This window comes from Aspergillus sclerotioniger (genome assembly GCF_003184525.1).
Source record: "Aspergillus sclerotioniger CBS 115572 chromosome Unknown BO94scaffold_4, whole genome shotgun sequence".
Classification (NCBI taxonomy): domain Eukaryota; kingdom Fungi; phylum Ascomycota; class Eurotiomycetes; order Eurotiales; family Aspergillaceae; genus Aspergillus; species Aspergillus sclerotioniger.
Genome location: NW_020290994.1, coordinates 299,760 through 318,044, shown reverse-complemented (window position 1 = coordinate 318,044; position 18,285 = coordinate 299,760). Strand labels below are relative to the sequence as shown.

The window sequence follows — 18,285 nt, the reverse complement described above, 5'->3', positions numbered from 1 at the left end:
GGGATATCATTGGTAGGCGGGTAGTAGTATGTATTGTGGGAACAATGTCATTATTGGTTGGTTGGCTGTTTGTGGTACATACTACTACTAGAAGTAGGTGGGATCATTGTTGATGCATGAATGGGTGTGGCTGGTGGGGTTGATGTATGCACTACGCAGTATGCACTCCATCCTACATAGTGTACTATGTCTGAGATGAGTGTAGATCTGATAGGTTGTCTTGTATATATATGTGTCATGTATGTGCGTTAAAGACTCAACATGGTACTAGTAGTATAAACAATCTCATATTCCAAGAGATACAAATGAAGCTACCTTTGTTCAAGTGACAGCCTTGGACTATGTAGTAGGAAGAAGCTACCAAGGAACCTCAACATCATGGCCACGTAAGAATAAAAACGAAACCACTGGCAACAGTAACAGCAGCAGCGACAACAACAAAACAAAGCAGGGTATTTATTCCCGGGACACGCGGGGGCTCCTGTATTTCCATTCCAACCGTGGTCCCAAACGTAACCCACCCCAACCCATGAACTCCTGAAAATCATCGGTGCAAAGAACAAATCATGACTTCCGGCTCTGTCGTCATCCGCGACGAGGCCAGAATGCACCATGCAACCGTTGCCCCCAAGTCAAACGCACAGACCCCGATCTCATGCAATGCAAGTCGGACCGTTCCATGTTTGCGGGAACAGCCGAATGGACGATCGTAGACAAATATTTACTCGATGTCTTCGATGTCGCGGTGGCGGGCCAGAACGTGGCGCTTGTACTCCTCTTGGTTGGTGTCCCAGAGTTCGGCGGCTTGGGCGTTGAGGGGGCTCGCGCTGCGGATTGTTAGCATGGGTTGGGGGCAACGGTGTGAGGGAGTTGGTCTTACTTATTGGGCTCGCCTAGGAGACTCTGCAGACTGAGGAGGACACTCTGCACGTTGTAGACGGCACTCCACTTGTCCTTCAGGATATCCAGACAGATGCGGCCGGAGAAGTCGACGTTGGGGTGGTAAATGGGAGTCTTGAAGAGGACGGTGGGCGGAGCATAGGGGTAGTTGCTAGGGAAAGCGAAAGAGAGTCGGAAGGTGAGGCCTTCATAAGGGGTCTCGGTAGGCCCGCTGATGGTGGCGGTCCAGGATAGGAGGTTGCCGTCGGCGTCTGGGAAGGCCGAGATTCCCGGGGAGGGGGAGAGCATCAGCTGCATCAGTTCGGCTTGGAGGCTGGAGAGAGAGAATGATGATCAGTATACCGAATTCCGGAGAAGAAGGGGTTTGCGGGCTGCATTCAGCATCGTGGGACGAACCGCTTGGTGACGCCTTGGATGTCGGTCCTCTGGGCTGAGGGGTTAAGCTTGGACGCTTCGTGGGCGTCAGGAGCCGAGTTCTGAGTGTCCTCCATGGTGTAGTCCATTCTGAAGTTGAAGAAAGACAGGGGAGTGAATAAGGGGTTTAAGAGGAGCAGACGAAGAGAGTTGAGTTTCCGGGAGGGGAAGAATGCCAGTCAAGGTTAACGGACCGTCGTAATCGGCAGAGGAAAGAAGAAGAAGAAAGTTGTTGGTCTGGAATGACGCCGGATCCGAACGCAGCGGGACAGTTGGCTGGACCCACCCGATGAACCCCCGGTGCTGGCAACTCTGAACAGGCTGCGATGGAACGTTAGGACTTAGGACGAGGCGGAGGAAGAGGGTGTTTGTCCGCTAAGATCAGATCGCCAAAATATGGAGACCTGTTGGAAAACGCCCTCCCGAGTCCCGACATTGACAATAATGGGGGGGGGGAAGCCTTTGTTTACTCGGCCATCCGCCGGGCAACGCCGCCACGACGGATTCTGTTGGATCTCCACCAGATGACCGGTCCAGATCACTTTCAACCGTCATGCATCTGGATTCTGATCCTATTGATTCGTCCATCGACTAGTCAGGTTGCTGGGTGACTTGTTGAGCAATAATAGACAAAGGCTATTATCCTATCAAAGGTCTAACCTGGATGTCTGTGCTATGCCGGTGCTCTGTCTCCCGCCGTGGTAGATTACAGTCATTGGCTGCGGCGGGGCCCGGCTAGATGGCGGACAGCCAGCAAGATGCAACTGACGGGATGCACGACAGCCACTCTACAGTAGAGTAGTATGTCGACAGTAGATCAGGCGGTCAACTAGTCGATTCATGCTCGTAGCTGCATCCCCCCAAGTCTGTACTGATGTTCCATACCTCCATCTTTCGATTTCAATATCCTCATTTTCTCTTTTCTCCGCAAAAAAACATCTCCATCATGCTGGGGACGCTGAAGGCTGCGCCCGGCAGCAGCCTATCAACAGATTACCCAAAGAGGATAAAGTGGCTCTCGCGTTTCCGCCCGCGCGTTCCCAGCAGCTTCGTCTTCCTTCTATCGCCCTTGCGTTGATACTTGCCACCACCACTTGATCATGGTTCAGTATTGCTTTTCTCTATCTTGATCTGTGAAGTCCAGTTGATCTGTCACAATTCGACCGTCCCCGTGAGTCTCTGCCACCATGCATCACTCTCAGCTGGCCCCGCTGCCGAATGACCTGCCGTTTCGAATCGTTTCCAAAACAATCGGCCAGGGTGCCTACGCTTGGTATGGCCTATTTTGCTCTGTCAAGTCCTGCTGTGTGACATACATGACCCCTCACTGACGAGTCTTCACGATGCAGCATCAAAAAAGCAGTACCCTCCTACACAGACAATCCCGTCTTCGCAGTCAAGTTCATCCACAAAGAGTACGCCGCCCGTCATGGCAAGGTCAGCCCGCGACAACTGCAAATGGAGGCAACAGTTCACAAACATATTGGGGATCACAACAACATAATATCCTTCTTCCAAACTGGCGAGGACGACGTCTGGCGGTGGATCGCCATGGAGCTGGCCGAGGGTGGCGATTTATTCGACAAAATCGAGGCTGACGAGGGCGTCGGCGAGGATATCGCGCATGTGTACTTCTCACAGCTCATCAGTGCCGTGGGATACATGCATTCGAAGGGTGTGGGGCACCGGGACATTAAGCCGGAGAACATGCTGTTGACGGCCGATGGGAATCTGAAGATCGCAGATTTCGGGTTGGCAACGTTGTTTGAGTACAAGGGCGTGACAAAGTTATCTACCACTTTCTGTGGGAGTCCGCCGTACATTGCTCCTGAGGTGATCTCGTGCAGTAGCAAGAATATGATGAAAGGTACGGGCTACCGACCAGACCTGGTTGACATTTGGTCCTGTGGGATCGTCCTCTTTGTCCTCTTGGCTGGAAATACCCCGTGGGATAGTCCGACAGAGACCAGTTACGAATTTCAGGAATACCTTGCGACGAACGGGCGAACATCCGATGAGCTTTGGCAGCAGTTACCTACAGCGACTCTTTCACTACTGCGTGGCATGCTGAATATCGACCCGACCAACCGGTTCTCCTTGGAAGATGTGCGGAGGCATCCCTGGTATACGCGACCAAACAAATACCTATCTCGCAATGGCACACTAAGGGATCCCATCAACTTGGCTACAACCATGTTCGAGTCACTACATATCGATTTCTCCCAGGATCCCTTCGCTCGGCCCCAGGGAGGCAGTTTTGGTGGAGGGCGGATGGACATTGATGTGGGCGATGGCATTGACTCGGAACAAAGGATATCTTCGACCCAACCGGAGATGCCGAGGCCTGACATGCTGGTCGATTGGGACACGCCCCGATTGGTAGATGTGTTCTCGTCAACACAACCGCTGGGACGGCCATTATCCGACACGTCAGCACTCGACCAGCTGGAGGACGAGCCGTCCATGTCACAGTTTTCTCCTCATCCGTCCGTGCCGCTCAGTCGGACCCAGAAGGCTCAGCGGTTCCACGATATTGTGCCTTCACGTACTATGACCCGATTCTTCTCCACGTGGGAGCTTAAAATATTGGTCCCTCTCATCTGCGAGGCTCTTCATCGTATTGGAGTTCCTGTTCCTACAGTTCCCGCCGTTTCTGCGGGAGACAGCGCGGCGATGCTTCGAATCGTTACCCGGGATGGAAGGATGTGTGCTCTGCAGGGCAAAGTTCTGATCGAATGTGTGTCGGAGGGCCTCTTTGAAATAGAATTCATGAAAGTAAAGGGCGATCCGCTGGAATGGCGTCGGTTCTTCAAGAAGGTAGCCGTTCTCTGCAAGGATGCCGTATTCAAGCCCGACAACTAGGACGGGGTTGGAGACGGGGTAGCTTGGTCTCTTGACTAGGTACCTACGTTTTTGCAGTCGCTTCATGTCTCATGTCACGTCTGACGGTTAATGTACGAGTAATGCAATTTATAATGATTGGGTATGGAATGGGCAGGAAAGGGAAATAGGTTAGCTGGCCAATTGCCGGGGTTAATTCTGGCTAAAATTAATAGTGCCACGAGAATGGAAGGCTTCGGAGAAAAGTCAAAAATCCGTGCCGAGGGAGAAAGCCCATCGCTATATATAGATAGCCGGCCGCCGATAGCGTTGGAATGCCGTACCAGCCATTTCCTCATGCCACAGGAGTTTGGGTTACAGTGAGAGGAAAGACCCGCGGCTTCTAGACCATGCCTTTGGGGGCTCAATAAGGCTCAGAAGCACCCTACCCAGGATTAAAAATGGTGCCCAGGACCGAAGGTGACAGGCGATGCCAGATGACTCTCGAGTAGATACTCCATGCCGGCCAACTCATTCTGGTCGGCCTGCACATCACCACGTGACGCCGGTCTAGATGGCGGATTGTGGGGGGATAAAATGGAGCTTCATCCCCAAGAAGCAATTATGGCCTTTGCTTACACCCCCGTCGCACAAGCCAAATGAGTCCGCTTGGCCCTCAATGGTTTTCTTGCCCCAGCCTCACCCATGGAGAAGCTCCCCGTAGAGATTCTCTGCGAGATTATTGACTGTACGCCCGTCGCCCCCTTCATCCCAGGGTCCATGCTACCCCACATCACCGGTTTCATGCCATGTGCTAGACCATCAACAGCAAGGCTAACGCCCCCTTAGATCTCACCCCACATGAGCGGGTACAGCTTCAATCCGTCTCGAGACGGCTGTTCTCCGTCGCCCGCGACAATAATCTCTGGCGACTCCACTGTTTCGAAGAGTCATGGAGCGCTCCCGGAGCCTTGCGTTCCGCCACCAACAGGACTTCCGGAAGCCTCGTCTCCAACTCCACGGCCTCTCTCCGCTCACTAGGTCAAACCTCACTACGGTCGCTCATTCAGCCAGGTGCATCCCGGCCTAATGAGGGTAGATCGGGAGGTCTGGATCAAACGCCATCTTATGGCCAGCGATCCAGAGCGGCGGCGTCGTGGGATCCGTCTTGCGAGGGGGAAGATGTGAACTGGTACTCGGAGTATATCGCTCGGAATGGGCCGATTTCGCTGAGCTGGATGCAGCAGCCCTTCACAAGGGTGTCTCAAGGTGGGAAAAAGGAATACCGTGAGGTCAAAGGAATGGGACTGCTTCGAGACTGGAGTTCTGCCAGGCAGAACAAAGTGGTTGCGCCCCTTGATGATGGCAGTGTCTGCATCTGGGATCTCAACCACTCGCACTCTATTGGATCCCAGAGCACCAAGGGTAAAGTCCTCGGCGTCAGCTCGCCGGGGATCTTGATGGCCAACCGATCTGGAAGACGGGACAACTCCGGAGCGAAGCAAGCCTTGGAATTTGTGAACCTTGGAGAATGTGTCAGCGTGGACTCCATGCGTCGGAGAGCCTACTTGGCCGTCGGGAACATCCTGAACGAGGTCGACCTAGAGACACTCAGCGTTATCTCTCAACAACGCTTTCCTTGGTCTGTTTTCGCATTGTCCCAGGAGACAGACTATTCGGTGCCGTTGACGCTGGCGACCACTCTGAGTCTTCATATCTACGACGGGCGGATGTCAGCGACGGAGGAGGAAGAGGCTATTAACCTACGCTGCGAGGAGCCGACTGTTTCGTTGGTCCCCAAGTCTCAGATCTATGCTCCTCCAGACTCGCCTCTTCTGCAACTCCAACCAAACGGCCGGCCTCCGCACCGGATACGAAGCCCTGACCCTTCAAACAATAGTGACAACTACGCACCGTTGTTCCAACCCGGACCTCTGTCTCTCCTACACCCTCCTGCGCCACATGTGAATTCGATATTTCTTGCAGGCCGTTTCCCAAGCATCTTACAATACGACCGTCGCTTTTTTCCGCGGCTACAAAACACAATTCACTCCGGTGGCCAGCTCTGCGGGCTTGCTGCTGTTCCTGCGCCGCGATTCCCTGTCTTCTCCAACTCCGAGTTCCCAGCTTCACATAAACTGGTAGCCTGCGGTGACTACAAAGGACGGGGTTCTCTTGAGCTCTACAACCTTACCCCTTCCGGGAACAACATCAAGGCTGATCCTTCGGGCTGTTCATCCAGTCTGTCTACGGTGTACCAGAACCGGCAGAGTGTCGCCAGATCGAAGGTGCTCTCAGTCGAATCACACGGGACCCGGATTGTTTACTCCGACGCAGATGGCAACATCAAATGGGTCGAGCGCGATGGGCGGGCTGAAGTTCGCCGCCTGAACATCAATGCCTACCAGCCGCAGCGCAGGTGGTATGGACAGCCCAACGGGGAAGCATCTATTCGCTCAGGAACTAGCACTGGTGCTGAGGGTGAAGACGGAGACACACCCGGCCTCTGGGGTAGCTTGTCGCGGTCTCGTAGCGAGGGTGAGGTTGCTCGAAAGGTCCTTCCGACCGGTGGCAGCCTAACAGGCGATGAGCTCCTTGTCTGGACTGGAGAACACCTCGGACGCGTTAGGTTCTCCAACGTCCCAGATGCGGATTTGGACCTGGACGATGAAGATGAAGACATGGCTATGGACGGGAACGTCCCTGAAGCCGAGCGCGAGGTGAGACGCAAAAAAAGACGAGAGTTACGGCAGCGGGAAGAAGAATATACCACGATGATGCGGAGGGCACTGGAGAGGCAGGCCGACGAGGTGAGGCGGATGGGCGGACTGGGACTGTGACTTGATTGCACCCTCTTCGAAACTCGATGAAGCGCATTTGATTTAATGCTTGTTGTTACCGTCATCTACATGCGTCCTTTGGCATGATCGTTGGTTTGATTGAATGATACCTCCAGTTCGGGCTTGATGTTTATGAGTGGCGATACCCCTTTACTTAGATAGAATCATGAAATGTTATCTAGAGAGCGGGGATAAAACAACACAGTATCAGCTGGTGAACCGAGTTATTGCCTAGTTTCCGCCGTTTTCGGGCAGGCGATGGAGACCAACGGCCTCGTCGTTAGCCGGAACGGCCTCGGCCACCCGCGATGACTGGCTTCTGACAAACCATTAGTGAGCCCGTTCATTTCGCCTTCCTTCGTGTTCTTTCAAAGTCTCCTGGGTCCTCGTGCTCTCCTGCATCGTTTTATTGTCCCGATTCCACCATTTCCCAACTGCCATTTCCTTAAGAACTCTTATCTCCAAGAGAAATCCTATACCCTTCACGCCCCCGCCATCTCCGAGTCCGAGCCTCCGAATCTCCGCTCCCCGATAGATAGTCCTCCGGCCTGGCATCGTGTCATAATCGCAATTGCACCACTACTACCATTGAGCACAGTTACTATTAGCCATTGAGCTTTTCCACGCATATAAAAACCAATTCGCACACGCGCCTTCAATTCCAGTCCTATCAATCCCCTTTGCACCAAGAAGCCCACCAAGGTAGCACGAATCCCTCCCACCTACCAAAGCAGAAGCCAACCCCACCTCCAATTCCGCAACGAGGGGCACAATCCACAACCAAATCTTCTACCCAAATCGAACCAATTCAATATCAAGATGCATTCTCCTTCGAACCCAGCCCACCAATTCGACTCTATCGAGGACACAATAGCAGCCTTCAGTGAGTCATCCATCCTCTTTTACCGACACCGCGGGGCAATCCCACTAACAAGCACGCAATACCAGAAAACGGCGAATTCATCATCGTACTCGACTCCCAAGACCGCGAAAATGAAGGTGATCTTATCATTGCCGCCGAATCGATCACTCCGGCGCAAATGGCCTTCCTCGTTCGCCACACAAGGTACCTCCCCCCCTTCTTACCCGATTGACATCCATCTAACCTACCAAACCTACAACAGCGGCTTGATCTGCGCCCCCGTTACCCCCGAAATCGCACAGCGCCTCGACCTCCCCCAGATGGTGACCGAGAACGCCGACCCCAAGGGAACCGCCTACACCGTGTCCGTGGACGCGAGCGACGCATCCGTGACGACAGGTATATCGGCGCAGGACCGGGCCCTAGCATGCCGGATTCTGGGATCGCCGACAGCCCGCGCTGAAGATCTGCGCCGACCGGGACATGTTATCCCGCTGCGGGCGCGGAGCGGAGGTGTCAGAGAGCGCAGGGGACATACAGAGGCGGCGGTTGAGTTTTGTCGGTTGGCGGGGAAGATGCAGGCAGGTGTGATTGCGGAGTTGGTGGAGGATGGAGAGGTCGTGGAGGGAGTTGCGGAGATTGGGGGGAATAATGGTATGATGAGACGTGATGGGTGCTTGAGATTCGGAAAGAAGTGGGGGATCAAGGTCTGTACGATTGAGGATTTGGTCGAGTATGTTGAGAGAGTGGAGGGTGTGAATGGGCAGTGAGTGTCTGTTCTTTCGGTTTTGCCCTCTTGGATATTGATTGCATGTTGGTGGTGTTTTGTATCTTTACTCTTTTTCTATTGTTCTTCCTGTTCTATCTCTATTTTCTTTTCCCTTTCTTCTTGTTCTCTGTTGGTCTTAGTGGCATTGTACATGCATGCTTCCCACTGTTTTATATCTCTTTGTTACCTTTCTGGGACCGGATGCATCAAAAAGGAAATCGAAAAAGGGGGCCGGATAGACTCGAGGTTTTTGGACAAGGGAGCGGATCTCGTCAATAGAATTGTCTTGTTGCTTTGAATGTGGACTTGGAGTTGGACTTAGATGTATACATAACTACTTGCCGAAGACTAAAGACACCCATATGGACTACCTATAGAGAGCAAAATAGATAAGAGAATAGAGTACCTCTAGTAAGGAAAGACGGAAACTTGGGGGATTAGGGATCAAGCTAGAGAGGAATACTGAAATATAGAGAGAACCAGCCAGTCTATAAATCATGAATTATTCGGGTATCGATTTTGCTGTATAGTTTTACATAAGAGCCACCACAACCGGAAGGGCCACTGCCGGAGTAAGAATAACGCACCAAACCACACTCCCATGTCTATTACCCCATGAACGCCAATATAATGCAATGTAAGCCAATCCCAGAGACAGTTGGCATACTTTTAAAAATAAAGTGAAACCCCGACACTACCGCTTGAGGTGAGAATAATCCCTCAAAACGCCCATCATATGGGTGTTAGTAGTCTTGCCACTGCGCCGAGGCTTCTTCACCTTCTTGTGCTCCATCTTCGGCCGGGCCTTGACGACCTTGTTCTTGTTCGTGGGAACAATGCCAGCCTTCTCCAGCTCCTCCTTAACAGCCTGCTGATCCGGAACCTTGATCTTCTCCCAGATCTGACGGAACTCATTGTCAAAGTGCTGGATGAGGGATGGATCGTTGGCCCAGACCATCTTGGCATGGTCATCCTTCTTGTTCCGAGTCACGAGGAGCTTTCCTTCTTTCTCAAGCTTGTTGATCGCGTCTTCCACGTTCGGCCATCCCTCCCGGAGTTCACGAACACTCATGCCAGCACCGGTCGACTGGGCCTGCAGTTTCTGGAGGAGCTGTTCCGCAGTGCGAATGTTGTGTGGGGGACGGAAGCTGAAAGTGCCTTCTCCGTTTGCGCCGCTGGGGTCGTACTGGACCTTCTCGTGCATCTTAAGAATGCTCCGAAGGGCCTGAACGTAGCCTTGATCATTGGCCCGGTGCTGCAGGGAGAGATAGGAGACGATATCGCCGAACTTGAGAGGAACCCCTTTCGACTTCATGTGCTCAATCGCAAAGACAACCTGAGTCATGATGTCCTTGCCCGTGCCCGTGTTGGCGGGCTGTGAGTAGACGATGTCCGCATCATGCCGTTTGCGCTTTGCTTCATCGCCTGGCGTGGGTGTAGATGTAGAAGACGGAAGCTGGGAGCTGCTGGCTGAGTTGTTGTTATTGTTATTATGCACGAAGCGCCGCTGTGCCGGCATACGGGCTGCATAGTCGACGACACCAGCATTGAAGCTCTTTAGCTGCTGTTGGAGATGCGACATGTTGGCGGCTGAGGGGAAGCACCGAGGTCACTGCTGAGCTGAGAAGGGAACGTAGAAGGTTGGGGCCAAGGGCCAGGTGAGGTTGAGGCGAGGCCTCGCTCTGGGAGAGCACAGATGAGCTCTGTTAACGACCGTGGTATTTCATATGAGAGCAAATATGAGTGAGCCAGTCTCCTGGAGGTAGAGAAAGGCCGGTGGGGTGAGAGGGAGATGAAGGAAAGATCCTCGTCATCGCCGGCGGGAGACTTTGCGAGGCCGCCGGGGGCGTGCCAGCCTGAGGCGGAAAGCCTTGCACGTGACCTTAAATGTGCGCTAACCGGATATAGTAGGGAGCCTCTCGTCGTCCTCGCTGGTCGTCCATCTCATCGGAACCTCCATTGTTTCTCATTCACAAATCCCCATTCCCTTTCCCCCACGCCCATTCATGGCCTAGCTGGCTACCTGGAGTCTGTGCGCTCACACTAAGGGGAATTTATCTTCAACGCGCCGCAGACTGAACTCAACCATTCATCCTGTCCCCATTTCATCCCCTCAGTTGCGGCTCGACATAGCTCAACAATCGCATTAGTCCCCATCATCTAGCAGCTATTGCTGCGGACAGCCCATGGTAATCATGGCTGCTGCTACAATTGAGCTACCGTTTCTTTCTTCCCACTACGCTGTGGCTGAGTCGACGCTGAGCACCCTCGCCCAAGCTCCCACGATCGAGCTAGTCACTCAGCTCTTCGAAGCCATTACCAAGAAGGCACGCGAACACGATGAGCTCAAATCCGACAAGATACGTCTCGAGGTGGAGCTGGATAACGCCGTTCGCTCTAGCGACAGCAAAATCAAGGTCCTGAAGAGCTCGGTCGAGAAGGGTCATGCTGAAGTCGAAGAGACGAGGAAGAAACTCCACGAGTCCGGTTAGTCAACGGAAATGGTTCCGCCACCATGCGATTACTTACATTTTGCAGAAAATGCTCGATCGTCTCTGGAATCCGAGATTTCCTCACTCAAGTCGTCCTCTACGTCCAGCGAGTCCGAAGTAAGCTCACTAAAGTCTCGCATCGCCTCACTCGAAGCTTCCAACCGGGACACCCTATCTCTTCTCGAATCTAAATCCGCGGCCTATGACAAACTTGCCGAGGAACTTTCTACGCAGCACAAGAAAACCATCGAACTGAGACGCGAATTGTCCACCGCCGAGCAGAACCTCCAAGCCGCAAATTCTGCATCCGCCAGCGCCAAGTTCCGCGAGCAGAGCCTCCAGCAGGATTTGGATCTAACAAAGAAGAACAACGAGTGGTTCGAGACGGAGTTGAAAACGAAGTCCGCCGAATACCTGAAATTCCGCAAGGAGAAGAGCGCCCGGATTTCGGAGCTCCAACGTGAAAACGAGGAGATCAGTGCAACCGTTGACTCTTTGAGGCGCAGCGAGAATGCTCTTAAAAGCCGTCTGGACGAGGTGGAACAGCGATACGAAGAAGCGCTCTCCAGCATCCAGCAGCTCAGAGAAGAGGCCATACAATCGGCGGAGGCGTTCAGGATCGAATTGGACAGCGCCAACAGACTGGCCCAATTGCAGTCGAATTCTGCGGAAACGTCCAAGAAACGTGCCAAGGAATGCCAACTGGCCCTGGATAAGGCAAGAGAGGATGCCGCGGAGGAAATCTCCCGGCTTCGTGTGGAAGTCGAGACGGAACATGTCGATAAAGAAGCCGCTGAGCGTCGCGTCGCGGAGCTTGAGCTCACGGTCAGCCAACTTGAATCCGACGGTTTTGCCGGACGGAGATCTATGAGTCCCGCTCTCAATGGCGGAGGACCAAGTACCCCGATGCGTTCTAGTACCCCCGTGGGCGCATTTTCACCCAGAGCGTCGCGCGGCAAGGGCGGACTTACTCTTACACAGATGTACACCGAGTACGATAAAATGAGGACATCGCTGGCGGTGGAACAGAAAACAAACCAGGAACTTCGATCAACCCTGGACGAGATGGTTCAAGATCTTGAGGCTAGTAAGCCCGAGATTGACGAACTTCGTGCGGATCACGCCAGACTTGAAAACGCTGTCGTCGAGATGTCGAACATCTTGGAAACCGCCGGAAAGGAACGCGATGATGCTACCAAGGAGGCAAGGAAATGGCAAGGCCAGGTGGAGGGATTGGCCCGGGAGGGAGACATCTTACGTCAACAATTAAGGGATCTAAGCTCACAGATCAAGGTTTTGGTCCTGGAGAACGCTATTCTGAAGGAAGGCGAGGGCACCTACGATCGGGAGGAACTCGAAAAGATTGCGCGCAAGGAGATTGATGACTCTTCTGCGGATCTCAACCCAACTGGACGGTTCATTAGTCGCAACCTGATGACGTTCAAGGATCTTCATGAGCTTCAAGAGCAGAATGTGACTCTCCGACGTATGCTGAGAGAGCTTGGAGATAAGATGGAGGGTGCTGAAGCCCGCGAGCAGGATGCCCTTCGTCAACAAGAGCAGGAAGAGTTGAAGGACCTGAGAATCCGGGTGCAGACGTACCGGGATGAGATTGCCAATCTGGTTGCTCAGACCAAGAGCTATGTCAAGGAGAGGGACACCTTCCGGAGCATGCTGACCCGTCGTCGTCAAACTGTCGGCGATGCTTCCGTCTTCTCTCAGTCCCTTCCTCTGGGCGCGGCTCCTCCAGTTGCCTCGGACGAGCAGGCGAAGGATTCCCCCGACTACGCTGACTTACTACGCAAGGTGCAGGCACACTTCGATAGCTTCCGCGAGGAGTCTGCCACCGACCACTCGGCCCTGAAACAACAAGTCAACGATCTTTCCCGGAAGAACAGTGAATTGATGAGCGAGATTAGCCGTTCCAGCAGCCAGCTGGGTGCCGCCACTCAGAGAGCTGAGCTTCTTCAGAGCAACTTCAGTATGCTCAAGAGCGAAAATGCAGAGCTGCAGAAACGGTACGCCACGCTTTTCGAGAACGCTAACCGCCAAGATATCAAGACCCAGCAAGCTGCCGAAGACTTGGTAGAGATGAAGGGTCTCGTCGAGAGCCTTCAGCGAGAGAACGCAAACCTCAAAGCTGAGAAGGATCTCTGGAAGAACATTGAAAAGAGACTCATTGAAGACAACGAGACTTTGCGGAACGAGAGAGGCCGCCTTGACTCTCTCAACGCAAACCTCCAGACCATTCTTAACGAGCGGGAGCATACGGACGCTGAGAGTCGTCGTCGGCTGCAGGGCAGCGTGGAGTCTCTCGAATCGGAGCTCCAATCCACCAAGCGGAAGTTGAACGATGAGGTAGAGGAGGGGAAGAAGGCAGCGCTGCGCAGGGAATACGAGCATGAGCAAAGCCAAAAGCGAATTGACGACTTGGTCACGAGCTTGGGCTCAGCTCGGGAAGAGCTGGTCGCCGCGAAGACGACGAGAGATCACTTGCAGTCGAGGGTCGACGAGCTTACTGTCGAGCTGCGGAGCGCTGAAGAACGTCTCCAGGTCCTGCAGTCTAAGCCGAGCGTCTCCGCTGCCCCTGCTGAAGCGCCTGCGACTTCGGAGGAAGGCCAGGAGACTGGATTGACGCGCGAGCAGGAGCTGGGCATTGAGGTCTCTGAGCTGAAGCGTGACTTGGACCTGGTCAAGCAGGAACTCCAGCATGCCGAGGAGCGCGTCGAAGACTACAAGGCTATCAGTCAGCAGAGCGAGGAACGCCTGCAGTCTATGACGGAGACTCAGGAACAGTACCGGGAGGAAACAGACAGTCTCATTGAAGAGAAAGACAAGAAGATTCAGGATCTTGAACAGCGGATTGAAGAGATCTCGTCCGAACTTTCCACAACGAACAGCGAACTTACCAAGCTGCGTGACGAACACGGGGAGGCTGGCCGACGCCTGGAGGAACAGAAGGCCACATTGGACGCAGAAATGACCAGATTAAAGGATGAGAATGAACGCCAAATTGCTGCCTCCCAGTTCCACCAGGAGGATCTCAAGGCACAGGCCGAAATTGCCCAGCACGCCCAACAGAACTACGAAAGTGAATTGGTCAAGCATGCCGAGGCCGCGAAGAACCTGCAACTGGTCCGTTCCGAGGCCAATCAGTTGAAGCTGGAAGTGGTCGAACTACGGACGCAAGCAGACACTTACAAGAAGGACCTTTCTCAGAAGGAGGAAAGTTGGAACGAGCTGAAGGAGAGATACGAGGGCGAGCTCGGCGAACTGCAGAAACGCCGCGAAGAGGTTCTGCACCAGAACTCGTTGCTTCACACCCAACTGGAGAACATTTCCAATCAGATCTCGGCCCTCCAGCGCGACCGAGCCAACATTCCCGAGGGTGATGAGGATGGAGAAACGGGCGCTCCTAATCTGGAAGGCCTCCAGGAGGTGATCAAGTTCCTGCGTCGCGAGAAGGAGATTGTTGACGTGCAGTACCATCTGTCGACCCAGGAAAGCAAGCGTCTTCGTCAACAACTTGAATACACTCAGACTCAGCTTGATGAGGCGCGGCTTAAGCTCGAGCAGCAGCGCCGGGCGGCTGCAGACAGTGAACATAGCGCTTTGAACCACAACAAATTGATGGATACTCTGAACGAACTGAACCTGTTCCGCGAGAGCAGCGTCACGCTGCGCAACCAGGTCAAGCAAGCAGAAACCTCGCTGGCAGAAAAGTCTTCCCGCATCGATAAACTTGTTGAACAAATACAGCCACTGGAAACGAGAATCAGGGAGCTAGAGAATGTGGTGGAGACGAAGGACGGCGAGCTGAAACTGCTGCAGGATGACCGGGACCGGTGGCAACAACGCACGCAGAATATTCTGCAGAAGTATGATCGTGTAGACCCGGCGGAAATGGAAGGTCTGAAGGAGAACCTTGCCACGCTGGAAAAGGAACGCGACGAGGCTATCGCGGCTCGCGACACTCTACAGGTCCAGGCTGCTGCATTCCCCGAACAGCTGAAGCACGCGGAGGATCGGGTGCAAGAACTGCGCACGAAACTCACTGACCAGTTCAAGGCGCGGTCCAAAGAGCTGACCGGTCGTATCAATGCCAAGCAGGTGGAGCTCAACACGGTCATTCAGGAGAAGGAGGTTATCCAGGAAGAGCTGAAGACGACCCGGGAGGAGTTGAACGATTTGAAGGCGAAGATGGCCGAGAAGCCGGCAGCACCTGCACCGGTCGTTGAAGCAACCACGGGAGTCGATTCGACTCCTGCATCCCAGTTCCCTGCGCCAACGACGCAGCTGCCGGTCGCTGCTGACGACCAGCGCGTCAAGGCTCTGGAGGAGAAGGTGCACCGTCTTGAGGCAGCACTTGCCGAAAAGGACGCGGTTCTGGCTTCCAAGGATGCTGAGCACGAGACGAAGCTCAAGGAACGGTCGGACAGGATGAAGGAGATGTTCAACAACAAGCTGGCGGAGGTCCGAGCTACTCACCGACAGGAAATGGAGCGGATTAAATCTAGTCAGCAGGCCGCTCCACAGGAGCCCGGAACCCCTGCTCCCAAGACCGAACAGGTCCCTGCGACACCGGCAACTCCTGCGGCTCCCGCCACGCCTTCCAAGGAAGTTGGCCTCCCTGAGCTGACGGACGCCCAAGCCCGGGAGCTTGTTGCCAAGAACGAAACGATTCGCAATATCATTCGGAGCAACATCCGCACCCAGGTGGCTAAGCAGAAGGAATCCGACAAACAAGAGACGCAAGCGAGCCAGGAGGCCATTGTGGTGTTGGAGCAGAAATTCAACGTGGAGCGAGAAGCGCTGAAGAAGGCCCACGACGAGGGTATGGACGAGAAGATTAAGGCGGCCGTCGAGTTGTCAGATAAAAAATCGCTGGCCAAGCTGAGTATGCTGGACACCCGATACAGGACCGCGCAGGCCAAGATCGACGTGGTCCAGAAAGCTGCTACGGAAACGCCGCAGAAGCCCGTGGTCGAGGTGTGGGAGGTGGCCAAGGTCACCAGGGCTCCTCCAGCTGCGCAAGCCAAGCCTGTGGTGGCCTCCCCGGCGCCAGCCCCGTCCCCTGTGGCCAATGCATCCCAACCCGTCCAGCATGCCCCGGCTGTGCCCTCGCCATCACCCGCTTCGGCAGCTACTCCTGCGGCTACTCCGGCAGCTACCCCGGCAGCTGCAACCCAGGCCCAAGTCCCTGCCGAGCCTGCTGCAGGAACCACGGCCGAATCGCCTGCCACTGAAGTGGAGGACGCCACAGCGCTGCAGCAACCTCCGGCCGAGCAGCCAGCAACCAATGGTCCCCCGAACCCATTTGGTCAGAGTCAAAACAAGCAGCCCGCGTCGTTGCCTAACAAGCCTCCGGCCGGCACTGCTCCTGCGGTCTTGCGAGCGCTCTCATCCGGACTGCCAGTCGCTAGAGGTGGTAGGACCGGCGGCCGCGGTGGTTCTCAACAGCAGAATCCTTTCGGCCAGCAACAACCGCAACAGCAGGCGCAAGGACAGAGCCAACAAGCACAGGCACAGCAGGCTCCAAGCCAGCGCGGCTCCGGTCTGCCCCGGGGCCGTGGAGGACGAGGAGGCCACGGCCGTGGCGGCAATCAGAATGTGCAGGCCAATGCACCGCAGCAAGGGCAGGCTAGTCCAGGCCGTAATCTGAATGCACATGCTCGTCAGTTTGTTCCTCAGGGCAACAAGCGTGCTCGCGAGGATGGAGGAGAAGCTGGAGGCGAGGGTGGAGCGGGTGGAAAGCGGATGAGGGGAGGTGGCCATGCCCGGGGTTCTTAGATATCGTGAAAGCGGGTGATTTATGTACTGTATGCTAAATGTGTGCTGGAATGGGGTTTGTGAATGTCTAACCATCGTCAAGGGATCTTTATATTTCTTTTGTTTTATTGTGTATCTTGTAAGGAGCTTAGATGTTTAGGGTACTGTCAAATGTACAGAACCTGTAGTGATAATATCATATTGATGGGTATAGAGCAGGAAACACATGTATCAACCATAACAACCGCTCCCTTTCCATGGATATCCCCTCCACTAACCTAATCTTCAATCCCCATCTCCCCAACTCAACCCTCATATCAAAACATAATATCCGATCTACCTCCTCCTCCCACCAATCAACCTCACCAACGCCTCCCTCTCCTTCTGCAACACCATCAACCTCGCATCCTCAATCACCCTCCCCTCCAGCCCCCCATTCCCAGTATTCGCATTCGCCCCAACATTCAAACTCGACTCCACCTTCCCCGTAACCCTCACCCGTCTCCTCTGCCCCTCACTCCCACCCGCACCCCCCCAAACAACCATCCACTCCTTCACCACATCCCCCGGCGCAACCTCACACCCGGCACAAACCCTCGAATGGGACCCTATCACCGCCCGCCGTCCAACAACAGCATGCGCTTCGATCCCGCAACATGAATGGATATGTGCCCCTGGGAGAACCTGCGCACAGGGACTGATAGTCACGTTCGAGGAAATCCGTGTCGGCAGGATGGGTTTCTCGTCTCCTTGTGAGGATGAGGACGAGGCAGGGGCAGGTGGTGGTGGTGGTAACGGCGCCCCAATAACACTCTTCTCGCTGATTATGCATCCGTTTCCGATAATGATGGGACCTTCGTGGGAGTAGATTCTTGCTCGTGGGTGGATTATGGTTCCCGAGCCGATGGAGATCGGGTGCGAGCCTTGGATGAGAGTCGTTTCGGAGATTGTGGCGCTGGGGTGCGCGGTTATGGGGGCGCGGACGGGAGGGTGCGATTGGGAGGGGCGTGGGTGTGGGTGTGGGTGGGGTTGTTGGTGGTGGTGATGGTGGGAGTGAGGCTGGGTGTGTGGTGGTTTGAGGTGCGTTGTTGGTGTTAATGAGGGTTCTTTGGGGGGTGGTGGTGGTGGGATTGGTGAGGTTTGGGAGTGTCGGGGGTCCATTTTGTTTGGATTGGTCGGGGTGGTGGGGTTGTTGTTATTTTTGTGTAGATGGTTGGAGAAGGAGGATATAAAGGTGAGGATGAGAGGGGGTTGAGAGTGGATTCGTTGGTATGGTATTGTTGATTGGTGGGTGGGTGGGTTGTGTTGTAGTAGTTGTTTGTTGTTGTGGTGGTGGTGGTGAAGGGTAGAAGTCAAAAGTCCGCGGAGGTGGAATGAGTTGGCGGAGACGGCACGGACGAGTTGGAGGGAGTCCAGAAC

At 54.4% G+C, this 18,285-nt stretch overlaps 8 protein-coding genes across 8 annotated transcripts; 4 read left to right on the top strand and 4 right to left on the bottom strand.

Annotated features, from left to right (window-relative positions):
* Nucleotides 1–219: 219 nt before the first annotated feature.
* Nucleotides 220–758, bottom strand: BO94DRAFT_276348 (uncharacterized protein). The gene has a single exon (XM_025606596.1). The coding sequence runs from the start codon at nt 612–614 to the stop codon at nt 312–314; it is 303 nt and encodes a 100-aa protein (XP_025471239.1). The 5' UTR covers nt 615–758; the 3' UTR covers nt 220–311.
* On the bottom strand, nt 234–1,732 carry BO94DRAFT_531453 (putative ubiquitin conjugating enzyme (UbcK)). The gene is made up of 3 exons (XM_025610901.1): nt 1,297–1,732; nt 881–1,213; nt 234–827 (listed from the first exon to the last, which is right to left on the bottom strand). The coding sequence occupies exons 1-3, from the start codon at nt 1,401–1,403 to the stop codon at nt 722–724; spliced, it is 546 nt and encodes a 181-aa protein (XP_025471238.1). The 5' UTR covers nt 1,404–1,732; the 3' UTR covers nt 234–721.
* Nucleotides 1,733–2,190: 458 nt separating this feature from the next.
* BO94DRAFT_531451 (putative serine/threonine protein kinase) lies at nt 2,191–4,411 on the top strand. Its single transcript, XM_025610900.1, has 2 exons — nt 2,191–2,587; nt 2,664–4,411. Exons 1-2 carry the CDS (start codon nt 2,502–2,504, stop codon nt 4,174–4,176), a joined length of 1,599 nt encoding a protein of 532 aa, XP_025471237.1. The 5' UTR covers nt 2,191–2,501; the 3' UTR covers nt 4,177–4,411.
* Nucleotides 4,412–4,666: 255 nt separating this feature from the next.
* BO94DRAFT_276303 (uncharacterized protein) lies at nt 4,667–7,139 on the top strand. Its single transcript, XM_025606595.1, has 2 exons — nt 4,667–4,882; nt 4,984–7,139. The coding sequence occupies exons 1-2, from the start codon at nt 4,840–4,842 to the stop codon at nt 6,972–6,974; spliced, it is 2,034 nt and encodes a 677-aa protein (XP_025471236.1). The 5' UTR covers nt 4,667–4,839; the 3' UTR covers nt 6,975–7,139.
* Nucleotides 7,140–7,793: 654 nt separating this feature from the next.
* BO94DRAFT_457357 (3,4-dihydroxy-2-butanone-4-phosphate synthase RIB3) lies at nt 7,794–8,606 on the top strand (the record flags this gene model as incomplete). Its single annotated transcript, XM_025607741.1, has 3 exons — nt 7,794–7,857; nt 7,923–8,040; nt 8,099–8,606. 3 exons carry the CDS (start codon nt 7,794–7,796, stop codon nt 8,604–8,606), a joined length of 690 nt encoding a protein of 229 aa, XP_025471235.1.
* A 479-nt stretch (nt 8,607–9,085) lies between these two features.
* On the bottom strand, nt 9,086–10,415 carry BO94DRAFT_531449 (transcription factor TFIIE subunit TFA2). The gene has a single exon (XM_025610899.1). The coding sequence runs from the start codon at nt 10,185–10,187 to the stop codon at nt 9,300–9,302; it is 888 nt and encodes a 295-aa protein (XP_025471234.1). The 5' UTR covers nt 10,188–10,415; the 3' UTR covers nt 9,086–9,299.
* Nucleotides 10,416–10,574: 159 nt separating this feature from the next.
* On the top strand, nt 10,575–17,341 carry BO94DRAFT_484525 (putative filament-forming protein (Tpr/p270)). The gene is made up of 2 exons (XM_025608960.1): nt 10,575–11,092; nt 11,144–17,341. Exons 1-2 carry the CDS (start codon nt 10,792–10,794, stop codon nt 16,885–16,887), a joined length of 6,045 nt encoding a protein of 2,014 aa, XP_025471233.1. The 5' UTR covers nt 10,575–10,791; the 3' UTR covers nt 16,888–17,341.
* On the bottom strand, nt 17,012–18,177 carry BO94DRAFT_484523 (transferase hexapeptide domain protein). The gene has a single exon (XM_025608959.1). The coding sequence runs from the start codon at nt 18,025–18,027 to the stop codon at nt 17,203–17,205; it is 825 nt and encodes a 274-aa protein (XP_025471232.1). The 5' UTR covers nt 18,028–18,177; the 3' UTR covers nt 17,012–17,202.
* Nucleotides 18,178–18,285: the final 108 nt, after the last annotated feature.

Excerpts from the sequence above, each read along its gene's own strand:
- BO94DRAFT_276348 (XM_025606596.1), bottom strand. The coding sequence starts at position 614 with ATGGTGCATTCTGGCCTCGTCGCGGATGACGACAGAGCCGGAAGTCAT.
- BO94DRAFT_531451 (XM_025610900.1), top strand. The coding sequence starts at position 2,502 with ATGCATCACTCTCAGCTGGCCCCGCTGCCGAATGACCTGCCGTTTCGA. Across the intron at positions 2,588-2,663 it reads GGCCAGGGTGCCTACGCTTG|CATCAAAAAAGCAGTACCCT; the intron begins GTATGGCCTATT and ends TTCACGATGCAG.
- BO94DRAFT_484523 (XM_025608959.1), bottom strand. The coding sequence starts at position 18,027 with ATGGACCCCCGACACTCCCAAACCTCACCAATCCCACCACCACCACCC.
- BO94DRAFT_276303 (XM_025606595.1), top strand. The coding sequence starts at position 4,840 with ATGGAGAAGCTCCCCGTAGAGATTCTCTGCGAGATTATTGACT. Across the intron at positions 4,883-4,983 it reads TCTCTGCGAGATTATTGACT|ATCTCACCCCACATGAGCGG; the intron begins GTACGCCCGTCG and ends ACGCCCCCTTAG.
- BO94DRAFT_531453 (XM_025610901.1), bottom strand. The coding sequence starts at position 1,403 with ATGGACTACACCATGGAGGACACTCAGAACTCGGCTCCTGACGCCCAC. Across the intron at positions 1,214-1,296 it reads ATCCAAGGCGTCACCAAGCG|CCTCCAAGCCGAACTGATGC; the intron begins GTTCGTCCCACG and ends CTCTCTCTCCAG. Across the intron at positions 828-880 it reads CTCCTAGGCGAGCCCAATAA|CGCGAGCCCCCTCAACGCCC; the intron begins GTAAGACCAACT and ends AACAATCCGCAG.
- BO94DRAFT_484525 (XM_025608960.1), top strand. The coding sequence starts at position 10,792 with ATGGTAATCATGGCTGCTGCTACAATTGAGCTACCGTTTCTTTCTTCC. Across the intron at positions 11,093-11,143 it reads GAAGAAACTCCACGAGTCCG|AAAATGCTCGATCGTCTCTG; the intron begins GTTAGTCAACGG and ends TACATTTTGCAG.
- BO94DRAFT_531449 (XM_025610899.1), bottom strand. The coding sequence starts at position 10,187 with ATGTCGCATCTCCAACAGCAGCTAAAGAGCTTCAATGCTGGTGTCGTC.